The sequence below is a fragment of the Podarcis gaigeae genome (assembly GCF_964106915.1).
Source record: "Podarcis gaigeae genome assembly, chromosome: 1".
Lineage (NCBI taxonomy): Eukaryota > Metazoa > Chordata > Lepidosauria > Squamata > Lacertidae > Podarcis > Podarcis gaigeae.
In genome coordinates this window covers 127,621,033-127,637,775 of record NC_139678.1, presented here as the reverse complement: position 1 = coordinate 127,637,775, position 16,743 = coordinate 127,621,033, and the positions used below count along the sequence as shown (strand labels likewise).

General features: G+C 42.3%; 2 protein-coding genes across 14 annotated transcripts in view; one reads left to right on the top strand and one right to left on the bottom strand.

Moving 5' to 3' along the window:
* Positions 1 to 3,709, top strand: part of ICA1L (islet cell autoantigen 1 like) — a 31,669-nt gene extending 27,960 nt beyond the window's left edge. For all 13 annotated transcript variants that reach the window (XM_083710575.1, XM_083710574.1, XM_083710578.1 and 10 more), the window contains 3 exons: positions 23 to 229; positions 950 to 1,048; positions 2,426 to 3,709. In XM_083710575.1, the coding sequence (XP_083566701.1) occupies positions 23 to 229; positions 950 to 1,048; positions 2,426 to 2,544 (425 nt within the window). In that variant the 3' untranslated portion in view covers positions 2,545 to 3,709. The remainder of the gene's footprint in view (positions 1 to 22; positions 230 to 949; positions 1,049 to 2,425) is intronic.
* Positions 3,710 to 7,018: 3,309 nt separating this feature from the next.
* FAM117B (family with sequence similarity 117 member B) overlaps positions 7,019 to 16,743 on the bottom strand; it is a 28,846-nt gene continuing 19,121 nt past the window's right edge. The window contains exons 6-8 of the mRNA XM_083708901.1: positions 15,425 to 15,650; positions 14,733 to 14,853; positions 7,019 to 12,060 (exon numbers count right to left, since the gene is read on the bottom strand). Of these exons, the coding sequence (XP_083565027.1) occupies positions 11,742 to 12,060; positions 14,733 to 14,853; positions 15,425 to 15,650 (666 nt within the window). The 3' untranslated portion in view covers positions 7,019 to 11,741. The remainder of the gene's footprint in view (positions 12,061 to 14,732; positions 14,854 to 15,424; positions 15,651 to 16,743) is intronic.

Here is a 16,743-nt window from a genome sequence, read left to right as displayed (position 1 = left end):
TTTTATTTTACATTTATTTCAGAATTTCCAACAGATTCTTTGGAAGATTTTGAGAGAGATTTTTCTTTCCTGGAGAATTTATCAAGCCCCAGTTCTTCAAGCAGAGGAAATATTATACAGGAATTTCCCTTCACGGATCTCCCTGTTCAGGAACCTGCAACAGAGGCAAAATCCCTAGCACTCTCATCTGGATTTCTGCCTTCACAGCTCCTCGATTTTGGCCTTCATAGTAAGTATTAGGAAAGGCAGTTTTTTAGTAACATAAATGGAGGAGAAACATGATTTAGCAATGGATTGAATGAGGGGAGTGACCAAGACAGGGAAGCTAATGATAAATACTAAGGCCATGTGACTGTGAACCGGCTGGTGATGTCAATGGGTAAAGAGTGTCAATGAACAGAGAAGGGCTTGGGAGAAAAGATTAAAAGTATGATCTTGGACATACTGAGCATGATAATGTACCCAAACAGAAACACCAGGGAGGCACTTAGATGTGGGATTAGATGGAGAAAGTTATGGGGAAGAGAGGTGGAGATAGATATGTACATATATACCGTATATTTAAAACGTTTAGTGACTCAGATTGCCTACCTAATTGACACCTGCATACCATCCAACTTTTTCAGGTAAAAAAACCAGGACATGCATCTTCTGGGATGTGCTCCCAGGCGAGTCACATGATGCACCAAACCCCTGTCGGGGTGAGAGTTCATCACCCAAAATGGCCACTGCGATATCAGTCGAAATATTAGCATGTCCCCCTTCCCGCCTCCACCGTGACACTTGTTAGGCATGCCTCTGCTGTTCCTAGAATATTTGCTAGGCCCCAAAATCTAAACTCTTGCCATAGTTATTATTGATGGTGTAGAGGTGGGCTTACCTGAACAGCTGTAAGCATTAAGAAATGTGTCAAATTAAGACGATCTTCCTTTTTTTTTCCCTCCCGGAGGTTGGATCACACAGTCAGAATTTCTAGACCCTTTTTCCAAACCAGAGCCTGAGAAGCAGCAAGGACCTTCACAAACCTCACCAAAGATGCCACAAAAGTGTAAGTGATATATTTCACACAAATCCTTTTGTGGGGTGTGCATGTTCATTTTGTGCAATGTAGAGGGATGTGGGTGGCGCTGTAGGACTTGCCGATCAGAAGGTCGGCGGTTCGAATCTCCGCGACGGGGTGAGCTTCCGTTGCTCGGTCCCTGCTCCTGCCCACCTAGCAGTTCGAAAGCACATCAAAGTGAAAGTAGATAAATAGGTACTGCTCTGATGGGAAGGTAAATGGCGTTTCTGTGCGCTGCTCTGGTTCGCCAGAAGCAGCTTAGTCATGCTGGCCACATGACCCGGAAGCTGTACGCCGGCTCCCTCGGCCAGTAAAGTGAGATGAGCACCGCAACCCCAGAGTTGGCCACGACTGGACCTAATGGTCAGGGGTCCCTTTACCTTTACCTTAGCTTCTGAAAAGGAAGGTAATCCTGACAACCGTAATGTATTCTGATTCCCCTGGGTGAGAAATCAGCTCTTTAAACAAACTGTAAAGGCAAGTTTGAGGGAGAGATACAAATGCGGATTTCCCCCCCCCACACACACACATTGAGCATGAGGTGATACCATGCTTGGGACAGGGCAGTGTCCAGTAGAAAAAGAAAGCCCCTCTAACCCCATTCTGGTCTTCCACTTTAAATGGCAGCCACAGTAGCTTCATTATGTAAATAAAATTCCCAAGGAAAAGTAGCTGAATTATATGTAATGCTTGCAGTACTAAACAGACAACTTGTTTTACTGTCCATTGACCTTGATTGTTAGGAATACAGTGGTACCTCTGGTTACGTACTTAATTTGTTCCGGAGTTCCGTTCTTAACCTGAAACTGTTCTTAACCTGAAGCACCACTTTAGCTAATGGGGCCTCCGGCTGCTGCTGCACCGCCAGAGCACGATTTCTGTTCTCATCCTGAAGCAAAGTTCTTAACCCGAGGTACTATTTCTGGGTTAGCGGAGTCTGTAACCTGAAGCATATGTAACCTGCAGCGTATGTAACCCGAGGTACCACTGTATTTGTTTTTTTATTAAACAGTTTTTAAAATTAACAGCTATTATTTCTAAGTGGCTTAAAAGGATACAGTACAAAAAAGTAAAAATCACCAATCCACTCATTAATTAAGATGAAGGAAGAAAATGTCTGAGCAGTAAAAAAAATTTCTTAAAAGCTGTGTCTAGGTCAGGGGTACCCAAACTTTCTTCAAAGAGGGCCGGATTTGATGAAGTGAACATGCATGATTGCCGAACCTTTTCTACGATGATTTTATTTTAGGATTTGACCCCAATAGATAAACCGCCACCAGGGCCGGGTGAAACCCCCAAAACAGACTTTGGACATGGCTGGTCTAGGTCAAACAATGAAATCCGTTTCTTTTACCTGTATTTCAGCTGTGGAGAAGACTAGTAGCCAAGACATGTCAGCCTGGTTTAGTGCCTTTGCAGACTTGGATCCTCTTTCAAATCCAGATGCTGTTGGACGTTCAGATGATGATCTCCTTACTGCATGATTAAGTGTAACCCAGAACATAAAACTACTTTGGTATGAAACTATCGTGTCCTTCCAAGAGAGACCTTAAGACACGGTTGCAGACATCATCGCAGATAAAGAACATCCATGTAGTCCATGAATATCAGGAGTGTAAAGACCACCTATGTTTCTTGATTTCATGATCATTTCCAATGCTATAAAACTTTATTAATTACTACTGAAGAAATGTCTTACGACACAATTAATTAGGATTTCACCCATAAATTCAACAAATGAAAGTTATAGGAAGCTGAGCAAACTATTTTATCTTTACCATTACAGCTAGATAACTAGTGTTCCTTACGTTAAGTCCTTGGCGCATATTTTTGCTTAATCACTTCTTGGACTTTTGCCCCCTTATATTTCATCTGTTCTTGAAGAACAAGCAGTGTAGACGATAGTTATATGCATATATCATCATAGTTTTCCAAATCTTTTTCAAAATGCCCAGTACATTGTAAAAATCCCTATATTGCATATATAAGCTATTTTTAAAGTACCTCTGAAGCAGGATAGATAAATAAGTCAAGTATCTTGCAGCTACTGAAGATCACTTATGCTAAAAGGTCCAATTAGAGTCCCGCAAGCCCTTTATAACTGGAAAAGGTGCATCTGGAGGGTAATTAGGACCAGAAAAGTGAAGTTAAATGCTTCCCGGCCAATGTTTCCTTGTTGCTTTTTTCTCTCTGAAAATTCACCAAATTCATGTTGCCCCTATCTAGAAACACCACTGAGAGGAAACTTGCTGGCCACTTCTTGGGTCTCTGTTGTCCCTCCTGAACATGCTCTTAATGTTTAAAAAGGGCTGTCTGCTGATGTGCCGCCTATCCTGGAAATAGAATTTTAAGGCACCAGAACCCTACATTGGTTGCCTGTATTGGCAATCTGTTTTCCACAGTATTGCTCAATTATTTGCATCACTTAAGAAAGCAAACATACCTAGTACTGAATCTGCTTTCATCTTTCATCTGTTATACAACTTCATTTGGAAACTGATTTCTAAATAATCAGTGAACAGTATAGCTCCCCTCTATATATAGGAAAATGTTAATGCTTCATATTTAAAGATATATTCTATTTAGAGACATGCGCCTTTTGAATTTAAATTGGTAGCTCATTCTTCTCCTTCTGATTGCTTGCAGTTTCTCAAGCCAGAATAAAAAATGTTACAGAACCATCTCATATAAATTGTCATAATTTGTTGAGTACTTTTAGAAAGCATGAAGTGTCCTTTAATTAGAAAAAATATATATTTCACTAGTTATTCTGGCAATCAATTAGTGTAATAAATATTGTTTGAAAGTAGAAACAACATCAATAGTATTATTCTGCAACAGACTTGTTGATTATTGTTGTCAAATATGGTTACATTTCTGTTCAAGTTTCACATTTAGACCTTGTTTACTGTCACATCTATGTAAACTTCCTGGCTGCTTTTGTGGAATTATGGTCCCGTTCTTCTTCATTATATAGTATGCTATATTAAAGGATTTTGGGGAAGATAAGAGACTAATGCAGTTTGAAAAGCTAGATGTGATGATATGAAAAATTATACTTCTATGAATAAAAACTTTTCCCCAGCTACGTTTTAACATCCCTTATATGACTGAGTAGAAAGACTCCTCCACTTGAAGTGTGCCTGTAAGGAACCGTTTTATATCACTTTCTTTGGGCTTCTGAAGTACAGCACATCCTTTTCTGGGGCAATTTGCAGTCTTTTTGCGAGATTTAGACCTCATCCTGGGAATTGCAGCTTGTTAAGGTGCTGAGAGTTGTTCAGAGACCCCCTATTCCCTGAGTTTCCTGGGAAGAGGGAGTGACTATGAAATGGCTCTGACAACTGTGACTCTGTTAGGACTTCATCCTTAGTGATCTAGTTCAGCACTACTCAAATTGGTGGCTTTGCCAGCCCAGGTTGGTAAGGGGCTTTGGGGACCAAATATTATACCAGTCCTTAGCACATTGGGGTGGTGTAGGGAGCAGGGAGATTGTCAGTCTGCCACATCAAATCAGTTGAGAAGAACGCACACAGAATAGATATGCACATATACAATCCATAGCTCTGGGAGCTTTTAAAGCATGAATGCTGAGTATTGTACTATACGGAGGTTCGAAAAAAGTTTTGCTGTCTGTGTATATGAGGGAAAGAGAGAATGTTCATGGGATTAATTGAACATACATTACATCAATTTCCCTTGCTTTCAGAACTCACATAAGCAGTGCAGCTGCTCACCCTAAGCACATGTGAAGTACAATCCTATGCAAATTTACTGAGAAATACCACTGATTTCAGTGCTGCTTACTCCAGGTACATATGCAAAGGATTGCATTGTTATTTGTATATTATTTTCAGTACAATTCCGATCTAGGGGGTTTAGCTCTTGCCTGTCGTTTTGCATTTAGGAAGAAGGCAAAATATTAAAACTCAGAGGCTGTTAAGAATAACAAAAACAGAGTTTCCAATTAAATGCAAACATTCCTTTTTAAAGCACAGGACACAGCACTTAAAAAAATATATATGGGAGCTGGGCTTGAATGTAGATTCTTATTACTCTCCCTTTTGGGCCATCACTTCCATAGTTTCCAAACCAACGTTAAGGACAAAGATAGATTAAGTGGCTGGCAGAATTCAGAGATGTCTTCCGAAACGCAGATGCCAGTTTCTCATACAGAACAAGCCACTTTATATCTAAATGGGGTGCAATCATTTGTTCGTCAGATTTCTTCCACAGATAGGCAGAAAAGGGATTAGAGGGGATTTGCAGAATTATGGAATAGGCATGCTGTTAAGAGTTGACTACTCAGAGTGTTGGGTTAAGCCTTTGCTCCTCTTAATCTATGCCAGCATTATAGCAAATCTCTTACATGCAGACAGTAAACAAGGTAGCAATATGGCATGTCTCATTTCTGTTGTTTTGATGTCTGGTTTCTTTTATTCTGTTCTCGGGCAGAGCAATCCTATACTCTAATTACCCAGGGCGGTGGGTGGGGAGGGACAGAAAAGCCACTGCATTCTATATGCCTTCAGCCGCAAAGACTAGGGAAACTCGCCAGAAAGCAAAGAAACGAAGTGAAAATGTCAGACACACCTCCACTAGCCCTGGAAACACCACCAGTGGCAACAACCAATCAAGGACTGCATCAGTGGTGACACGCCTAAATGGAAAGAGCGAATGAATTCACAATGACAAGGGCTATGTCCTCAGCACACACACAACTGCATCAGCACCCCACCCACTACGATGCCATAGCACACCCACGCCAGGAGCTCCAGCACCAGAGCCAACACCACTCCTGCCAATCCCTAGACAGTCAGTCCTCCAGGAAGGGATTTGAAGCCCCTCATCCCCTTCGCAACCACTGTTTCAAAACATAACACGTCTATTTTGGCCTCGGAATTTTCTCCTATTTTTGTTCTAGAAATATGTTTTACTTAATAGTTAATATGCAACTCAAATGACGTATCACCTTCAGAATATGCCCTTTATTGGACACAGTCACATTAATATAGTCTTAGCATTTATGCACCATAAGTACTGCAATCCCCACAACTCTATAAAGCAGCTTGGTCTATTTTGTAGGAAAGGGGGGGAAAATGGCACAAAGTACCGTATTTTTCACCCTATAGGACACACTTTTCCCCCTCCAAAAATGAAGGGGAAATGTGTGTGCATCCTATGGGGCAAATACGGGCTTTCACTGAAGCCTGGAGAGCAAGAGGGGTCGGTGCGGACCGACCCCTCTCGCTCTCCAGGCTTCAGGAAGCTATCCGCAAGCCTTGGGAGCCCGTGGGAGCTCCCGCCAAGCTCCCACGGCTTGCGGAGAGCTGCCTGCATCCCTCAGTGCGCCCCAGGCTTTGCGCAGCTCTGCACAATCCGTGGGAGCCCGGCGCAACTTTGCACTAGGCTCCCACGGCTTGCGGAGAGCTGCCTGCATCCCTGCGGATAGCAGCCTGTTCTGGGGGCTGGGGAAGCTTGGGCTTCCCCCGCCACAGTCCCGTGCCTGGGGGGGGGGGAGAAATAACATTTTTTTTCTTTATTCCCCCCCCCCCCAACTAGGTGCACCCTATGGGGTGAAAAATACGGTAATCTAGTTTCTGTGAGAGCTAGGATTTGACTCAAGAACTCTTGGGACACTATTATCCACTGAAAACCCTGGCTCTAGAAAACAAACAGAGGGGGGGGGGGGTGTGCAAAGGCAAGCCCTTCTTCAAATTAAGTAATCTTTATTAGTTATAGAGGCAGTGTCAATTAGCTGGAGATATTTGCTGTAAAACAACCTTTGGCAATTTCAGATAAATGGAATGAAGATTTCCAGTGGGTGTGGTAAGAACTTCCAAAATAAATGTCTCTGTTGATCATCATTTGCAAGTCTGGCTTCACATGTTAGTGCTCATGTTTCATTATGAAACTTTCAGGGGATGGGGGGGGGGGCGGGAATCAAACACACAAGTCTTCACTTGAAATATTTATTGAAAGTGTGCGAGTCCCATAAAGGTGAGCAAAACGTTTTTGTAAAAAAATCCAATAGAATTTTTTGCAGACGTAGATCTTACATAATTAAAATAAAAAATAGAAAAACAGGAAATGCCCAAACACACTGGTGTGCACTGAGAGGGAAAAGATTCTTATAAAGTCTTACATAAACAAACATCATTGGCTTTGCAAATATAGCATATAGCCATACAGTCTACCAAATTAGGCGTGGCTTTCTCCGTAACGTCTTTATCCCCAGGACTGGCATAAAACAGGACAGCCAGTCTCTAGCAAGGGGTGAACCCGGAAGAGAAATATATCACATGCCACTGGCAGTGAACCGCTGTGATAAAGTCACGTTACACAATATCCAGACAGAATTAGAATGGTAGGAAAGATACATGTTGGGGAACATTTCATTTCCATTTGCAGATCTAAATAGGACACTGATAGCCAAACAAGATGAAATCAGAAGTCAAAGAAAACATCCATGCTTCGTTACCAACACAAGTAAGCTGCCTTTCCATTACCTAGTACTGGAGATATAATTGTATATCAGTTTAAGGAAATATGACTTTCATGACTGATGAGGCCTTTAGATGCTCCAATCTTCCAATCTTAATTCATTGCAACTTTGTTTTTAGTGATAAATGCATATTATGGTTAACAACTTTGTTTTTAGTGATAAATGCATATTATGGTCAACAATACCTTGAAACTTGCCCAATACAGTGTTATTTAGCCACACCAACAACTAGCTAAAACCACACATACATTTTCTTCCCCCAAAGGATCCGTTTCATGTCACTAACAGTTTACACCTGAATACAAACATAGCCATTTAAAGACAATTTTACTGGTGTTCCTTTTTTTCAGATGGAGAACTTACAACAAGCAGCAGCAACATCTCAGATTGAATTAAGCAAAATAAACAAAACCAGAATGCCTATTTTCATAGGTACAAGGAAATGTCACATTAGGTTAGCTTTCCCCCATATTTCCCATCATACCGCCCCCCCAACCGCCTCTTGTTGCAGCCTCTCCCCACAACGGAAAGAAAAGCCATAGAAACAGGACACAGCAAGACGACACAATATGAGTAGCGAGACCTCAGATTCTTCTCCCTCCGACAGTTTTAGGAGTGTTGTGGGGAGCTAGTGGCAGTAACTCTCTTGCTCTCACCAGGGTTGCAGACATTTCTGTTTTGCTTCTACATTTCTGGACTTCTCTCATCTCCAACCAGGAGCTGGAATTCTAACAGGGAAGGAAGTAGCCTCTGTTGATCTTCCCCAAGTCAACTCCTGGTTGGGAGGCAAGGGAAATGCTGAAAACAACTATCTCCCTTATTCCCCTAGCTTCACTTGGAAGAGAGAGGAAGGCAACAAAACTTTGGAGTGCATCATTCCCCGCTCGTCTCCTCTAAGCAGCTTTGAAGGAATGGGGAGATTTGTTTCAGCACACATAACAAGCTGGTTTGGGGGAGTGGGAAATGGAGGGTGAATCCCCTCCAAGCCAGCCCCCACGCTGCAGGTGAGAATGAGAAAGAGGCAGTGAATCTTTGATGCACTGCTGATCATTCCCCGTTTTCCAAGTTTCCTGGGGTCCTTTTCTTGTGTAAGAACAACATGAAGCAAACAGAATGCTAACAAATGGCATGAATGTACATGTATGTACGGTGTATGTATATTTATTACACCCACCCACCACGTATGTGGGGGGAAATGGCATAGCTATTACAGTTTAATAGAGACTTGGCAATCCTGACAACTGGCGATAATGAATTTGATCTCATTATTTCTAACAAGCTAAAGCTGGATTTTCTTTATTCTGTTAGACCTTTTCCTTGTCCTAACTTCTTTGCTTTTGATTTTTTTTCCATGAACACTGTCCTCTCTGGCTATTCTGCCTCTCTTAAAGTCATGGGCTGAATTGCTCTAATGTCACAGAGGGGTAAAAGCAACCCAGAAGTAGGCAGTGGAATGCAAAATCAAGGCTTGGAGAGAACTTGTAAGTGGAATGTTAAAAAATAGTAAGCAACAGATCAGTCGAACATCTCATTGCATTTAAGTGGACATTTACTAGCCAAAAAAAAGAGCTGCTTAGGGTTTGCATTTCCTCAGAATTTTCAATAATTTCAAATTATTACAAGGACTAAACACTGTTTTCTTAATGGAAGCTGAAATGTCAGCTTTCTCATATTCACCTGCAGGCCAGCCTGAAGTGTGTTTCTCACTTTTTGCTCTGAAGACATGGGAAACTTCAGTTTTGATGAATTTCAAAGGCTTATGTTTTATATACTGTTTCAAGTTGTAATTTGGCCCTTAGGTACTCAATGGGAAAACTGAGTGAGGAGCTTCATGAAGTCTCTTCTAAGCTGCTGTTTAACTTAAAACTGGAACTGGGTTTAAACTAAATGCAAAGATTCCTCTAACACAGAGGGAGCCTACCTTCCCATGTTTCACAAAGCCTCAACATTCAATTTCAAATAAGGCTGTGTGTTCAAAGAAGTTACGCTGATGAAACACATTGCCTGACAATTGACCTAGTTTTAAAATACTACGTTGTTTTCCCATTTCATCCTTACCTGTTTCAAAAAGGAGTGAAAAACCTGATTTTAACACTCAAACTCAGCTGCCTTAATGGTAATGTTTTTGCTGCAAAATAAGTAGTCCGAAGACTTGATATGTCAGGCAAGTTAGGGTCAAGGAATTGGGGGAGGGGGAGAGAGGGGGGACCATCTTGCTGTGCTAATACAAAATATGTAAGCAGAACACAGCAGAAACAAAGATATGCAAGTGCGATACAGGACCAAGGTACAAAAATGATGAAGTAACACTTTAAAAATAGTTCCAGAAGCATAGCTTTGTTAGTCTGTTGCAGCAAAAACAACAAAGTCTTATAGCACCTTAAAGACTAACAAGTATATTGTAGCCCACAACCTACTTTGCTGGGTAGGTATGTATACACCAAACTGGGTAGGTATGTATACCCTGAGTATGGAGAGGTGTTTTTGTTTTTGAAACAAAAAAAGCCATAGAGTGAAACCAAAAGGCCAAGCAATGTAGGAGCTGGTATATCTGGTATTACTAAGCAAGCAAAAATGAATGCAAGAACAAACGGACGTTGGTGTGACTCACTCCAAACAAGTGGTTACTGGGGATGAATAGACATAGTAAGATGTACAGCAGTAACAGTATTGCTATGCCTTTCAGTCACACTAACTGAACGGTCGCACTAATGCTACAATATTTTCGTTAGTCTAAAGATACCGGGAAAGCCTCCCTTAAAAATAATAACTTTCCTATAGCTTGGCACCAATTAATTTTGAATCATTCTGTACTAATAGCTCCTTTGAAAGTACTAGTCTACCTTCCAGGATAATTTGATGTTTTGGAGGCGTTTTGGAATCTGAAAGTGTGGCCTTTAAGCAGCTGCTCTAGCTCGAGTTGTTTAAACGAGTCTCGGTAAAATCTCCTTTCGTTACCAGATTAGTTCATTGCCCTTCATAAACAGATTTAGTAACGGAAACTCCATCCCATTTTTGATTGTTACACCATGACAAGTATTTTTTAGAAAGATCACAAAAGAAATGAAATGGGCCACAACTGCAGACCAATATTAAAGAATCAAACGATCCTTAGGTTAACACCCTAACAATATTGCTAGTCAAAAAGGAGACTATATCCACTGAAATAAATTGCTTTAACAAACATCATGCCTGACAAACTTTACCCTCAAGAGACCCACAAGACAGTACTTTGACAAGCAGGAAGAACCATGCATGGCCATTTCAAGATCATATGACTACACAGTTTATATAGTAGTGGCAAGACATGATAGGATTGGGGTATAGGCCAAAAGGCAATTCTAGATTCTGAAAGCGACACAACAAACCAAGATGTCCCAGGAGGCACTGATGTGACGGTTAGTTGGCATTTTGGGGGGAGAGGGAGAAGGGAATATTGTTCTGAAACACAACACTAGGAACAAGTCATTACACTATTGGCAGAAGTGCTCTAAAACACTATTTCCAGACAGGTACCTTTATGTGAGTGCTTGACCTCTCACCCCAATGCATGTAATGTACCAATATTGCTTCTCTTCTTGGTCTGAAGGAGATTAAGCTTATTGTGGGAGGAGGATGTGGTCACATCACAGAATGCTGGTCACATCGTAGAATGCTGAGAAGATTCAGTCCTTTGGTCCCAAGAGTGGAAATGGTGTAGCAAGAAAAGTGGGATCATCTTGCTATGCATCAAAAAGCTCAAGATTCGTATGAACTAATACTTCTTACAGTGCCATTTGCTTGTTTCGCCCTTGCAGATCTTTTGCAAGGAACAGCTGGTATGTCTTGAATGTTTCCTTCTTCAAAATTGAAGATGGGTAATGCATCAGAAAAATTGGTCTTCCCAAATTGTAAAGCATTATGACCTGTCTCCCTTTATTGTACCAAAGCTTTTAAAAAAAAGTGCAGGCCAGAGATTTAATTTGAGCCTTCCCACGTCAAGTACAGCAGTTTCTCTGCCACTCCTTTTCCTAGATCTCACGCCAGCCTAACAGTCACGGTCATGGAGATCAAGATACTAGTACGTATGACCTGTTTATGGAATTGCCAGCAATCATGATGCAAACAGATGTGATTTGGAAGGCATAATCACAACTAGCTTCAATAAAGTTCTCTTAAAAGTTAACAAAACCAAGTTTATCCTTCCGTTTCTTCGCCATGTCTCGACTGCTGCAGCACCGACATCTGCGGTATAATTTTGTTTGTTCCGCCAGGGAGCCGCTCTTGGACCGCACTTGCAGAGATGGAGGCCATGGCAATAGGCTGCAGCAATGCAGGTGTCATACCAGGCGTGACGGTCAGATTATGAGTAGCACCCTTGAGTGTAAGATCTTGTGTGGGAAGAAGTGGCTTCAGGATACTGACCAGGCAGAAAGCAGAGCCACTTTTAGGAATGAAGTTTACTTTATTTTTGTCAGGACAGTAAAAGGCCGGAATTTCATGCAAGGGCTTTGGCCTACAAAAGAAAGAATAACAATTCAACAAGGTTTAGTACAGAAAGCTAAATATTGCCAGCATTCTGAATATGTTAACTGCAAGTCTCAGATGCAATGAAAATTAAACATGTGGATGTTAGCACACATGTGTGAAAGGAAGTAGGCATTTTAAAGTTCATAATGGTAAAAAAATATCCTTTCTTTTTTCTAATCATTTTTTAAAATGACTTACAGTGTTTGTTGTGCTGATCCCAGAGATCAACAAATATGTCAACAGGTTCTCCATTACTGGATCAATGTAAAAGCATGGAAATCACAAACAGTTATCCCATGTGTATCGGGAAACCTCTTTCGTATCGGTCTCAACTGCCTGATGAAGCATTACAAATGGCTTGATACACAATTCAACAACTTTAGAAATCCTTTTTTCAAGACTATCGGGTTGGGTTCCAAGAAATGCAAGTAGAAACAAGCTATTGGAAAGGGACTTTCCTATTGTTTCCTCCACACTGAAGTCTGGTGACTCCCCCCCCCCCCCGCCCCTGCAAAAAACAAAAACCTGTTCCTGTTAGTTGGGTGACTATTGAATGGCATGGGATAGAACACAGTGGGGTGGAGGGTCCTTCAACTCTGACGAACAGGGAGAACAGATGGCTGCAGTGGTGAGGTTGCTTGGATGAAAAAGTTCCCTTTTGCTAGCCTCCTTCCACTCCTCTGTAATGTGATGTGGTATCTATCACTTTAACATAGGTTCACATTTACCAAGCTGCAGTTTGGTGCAGGGATGATTAGCAGTTTTGACCAGAGGATTGTACTGAGGGTTGGCAGATCTTCTGAGGGCTGCATGCCAGCATAGAACATGCCCAGGGCCAAGACATACCCACCACATTGTACAGGGGGCACCCCCCCAAACACACTTTTCTCTTGATCAGCAGAAGAGTGGGGGTTGTTTCCTCCCCATTACAGAACTCATCCCAGTCCAACACTGCAGTGAAAAGGACCCCCCTCAATATACTTACATAGGCACATCTTTTCCCTCTGGCATCGCACCACTGCTAGAAGTGGAAAAACAACCCTATTTAGCTGTGGCACTGTGTCAGAAGGAGTAGAAGTACCTTTGCAAGCGCAGCAGGAGCAAGAGGAAAAGATGATTTTGAGAGAGGTCTGGGTCACTACTGGAAACAGCTCAAGGACTAGGATCTGTCCAATGTGGAGGCTTGTCTGAAAGTAGCCATGATTTACTGAATCGCAATGGTCATTGTCATCTTAATCCTACATAAGGCAGTCCACAACTGAACCCAAAGCTGGCAAAAGCCACCGCCTTTCCCAAAGCTTAAAAGAATTGAGGAGTCTCCCTTGTCTTGCACTTCCTGACACTCAGAAAGTAGAGTGACACTTCACGGTTTTCCAAGTGTTTCCAAATCAAAACAAGCTCATGAGATTCTGCTCTTCTACAGGCTCAGAAGAAGATGGTGTTCTCCCTGATATGAAGTTGGGTCTCATAGTTTCACTGCTTTCAGAGCATCTCCAAGTTGGTGCAACAATGACACACTCCAGCTCAGAGCTTGAGAGAAGTCAGCCCTGCCTTAGACTGAGGGTGTTCTAAGTTCCCCAAAAGCTAGCATGGCAGGGACCAAGCCTTCACCTCTCTATCCAATTTGTAACTCAGAAGGGATGGGGCCAGGTCCCACAGTTGTGCTAAGCTCTGAAGGAGCTCTGAGTGTCTCCAAAGTTCAAGGCTGGGTAATTTGAAAATTAACCTGTGGTAAGTTTTCCTTATGCGACGCCGGTGGCGCTGTGGGTTAAACCACAGAGCCAAGGGCTTGCCAATCAGAAGGTCGGCGGTTCGAATCCCTGTGAAGGGGTGAGCTCCCATTGCTCGGTCCCTGCTTCTGCCAACCTAGCAGTTCGAAAGGACGTCAAAGTGCAAGTAGATAAATAGGTACCGCTCCGGCGGGAAGGTAAACAGCGTTTCCGTGTGCTGCTCTGGTTTGCCAGAAGCGGCTTAGTCATGCTGGCCACATGACCCGGAAGCTGTACGCTGGCTCCCTCGGCCAATAAAGCGAGATGATCGTCACAACCCCAGAGTCGTCCGCGACTGAACCTAATGATCAGGGGTCCCTTTACCTTATAAGTTTTCCTTAAAGCAAAACTGCAGGCAAAGAAAGTGTTTTTCATGTTTTAAGAAAACTAGATATTCCACACTTTAGGTGTTTCTCTTTTTGGGCTTTGTGTGCAGTGCAAAAGCTATGTGGTCATTCTCCAGATCTATTACATCCCTTGCTGCTAGACAGCATAAACCCCTTTATCACCAAGTCTGATCACTAGTAAAAAGCTCAATTTGTGTGGCATGCTACGTTTTTAGTCCCTAATCACTGACCAAAGAATAGTATTTGCCTTCTGCCAGTTGCCATGGTAGGTTAGCAATATATCACAGTTCTCATTGATGAAGCAGCTTTGGGTCTGATCTCTGTTACCTAAGCATTCCCTAAAAAGTGGAAAGGGGACAACGACAACTGCAAACAGTTTTAAATGATTATTGAATTATGAACTGACAAAACGATGGAGCTGAAGGAATAACCTTAGGAAGAGTCTATACAGAGATTAGCCACTAAAGCTGCATTGCAAAACAAAAGTTTAGATATTTCTAAAATGTTAAGACTTTGTAACTATGAAGTACGGTACTACTTACAAGCTTTCCTCAAAGACTTTCACCTTCTCACAGCCCTCTGGAGGTTCACGCTTGAACATATAGCTGTTGTTGGGTTTGGGCGAGGTGGCGTATTTGGGCAGAGGAGAATTGTTTCCATTCTCTGTAATGAACAGAGGTTTAGTTCCTTAAAACATACCAGTACACTTGACCTTGTTCCTTCCACACTCTTACTGGTATTTCTTAAAACCAGGGCCTCCAACGTGGCCCCCGGACAAACCAGTGTACCCATCAATATCCCCCAACAGTGCCATGAGAAATATCAGTAAATATTCCCTCAAAAGAGTCCACAATGCAGAAGAGACTATTTCCTCTTTCTGCTCAGTTAATAATAATAATAATAATAATAATAATAATAAATTTTATTTATATCCCGCCCTCCCCAGCCGAAGCCGGGCTCAGGGCGGCTAACAACAATAAAAGAGTACAGCATTCTAAAATTATTTCATTATAAAATTAATTCAAATCAAATTGATGGCAACCATTAGGCTAAAGTTCTGTGAAGATTGCCAAAGGAGGGAGTCAGGCTGTGCCCTGACTAAAGGCCTGGTGGAACAGCTCTGTCTCGCAGGCCCTGTGGAAAGATGTCAAGTTCCTGTTTTCCCATCACACTTCAGCAGATGCCTAGGCCTGGAATTTGTAATATGCTTTTATGAGCACTTCTCAGCGGGTACCTTTATCTCTGGGGTCTGCAAGTAGGTCATCAGCAGAGCATGGGCTCTCCTCACTGCCCTCATTGGAAATGGCCAGGAATGAGCTTGGGGACACAGACTGGGATCTGCTGCTGTTGTTGCTGCCCTTCTCTGCCCCACCAGGAGTCTGCGTGTCAATGCTGCGGGTACTGCTACTGCGCTGCACCAAAGGTGGGGGGGCTCGGTGCCCATCTGGAATATCTTGCGGCTGTGAAGAAAAAAACGTGTGTATAAACTTCTTGCCATGCAGCAGACCACTAATCTTGTCTGGATAAGAAATTACTTTACATGTTAATAGACTACTTTAGTCTTTTGTATCAATAAAGCTCTTTAGTAGAAGATTAGTTATTCTTCAGACTCCAACAGAAAGAGAGAGAGAGAGAGAGAGAGAGAGAGAGAGAGAGAGAGAGAGAGAGATGGAAGTCAAATTTAAGGAGATTTGAGGTCTAGTAAAGGATTCTGAGCAAGGGGAAAATATATATCTACTTAAGAGGATTTAAAGGGATGATCTTGTACAAAAAGCAACCAAATTGACTGAAGCAGGGTATTTCATGAATGACCCCCTTCTTCATGTCTGGTTTCCTTTTCCTTTCCCAATGACATTCATTGACTCCAGAAACTCTCCCACATGTGTGTTTCATCTTGGAAGTGTTGAATGCACAATTACTTGGATATTCAGAAACAGTGGGAAGGCCTGGAAGTAACACTCCTGGCTTAATAATCTAAAGCAAGAGGGGGGAACGTGTCTCAGCCTGAGGTCAGCGTTCCCTTCTGAGGAACAGAGGCAAAAGCGGGCAGGCAACAAATGCAAATTTCACCTCTGTAAAGTATTTATATACTGCCTCTCATCTGAAGATATCCTATATATAAAAGTATATGATAAAAGCACAAAATAAATAGTTAAAATAAAAGCAAAACAAAGCAATAGCCTCCCCCTCACACAAAGTAGGCTGCCTTTGACAATCACCCCTCTTTCAATCCTGCATCTACGCAAGCAAAAGTCATCATCAAAGTTCAAGGACACATTCCAGCCAGGCAAAGAATCTCAGGCTGTGAAGCAGGGCCAGTGACGGGGTGTCTGGAGAGAGCTCCAAGGGCCAGAGACAGAGAGGCCTAAAGCGGCATATTCAGTCCTCAGGAAATCAGGTTCCCCACCCTTCAACCAGAGTCTATTAAGCCAAGAACAAGTGTCCAACTGGCATACTTCCTCCTCGCCTTTCCCCTGCATGCCATCTTTGGTGCCTAAATTGCAGTCTCCAGAGTGCCCCATTACATCCGAAATGGTGGTTTAATGCCAATTT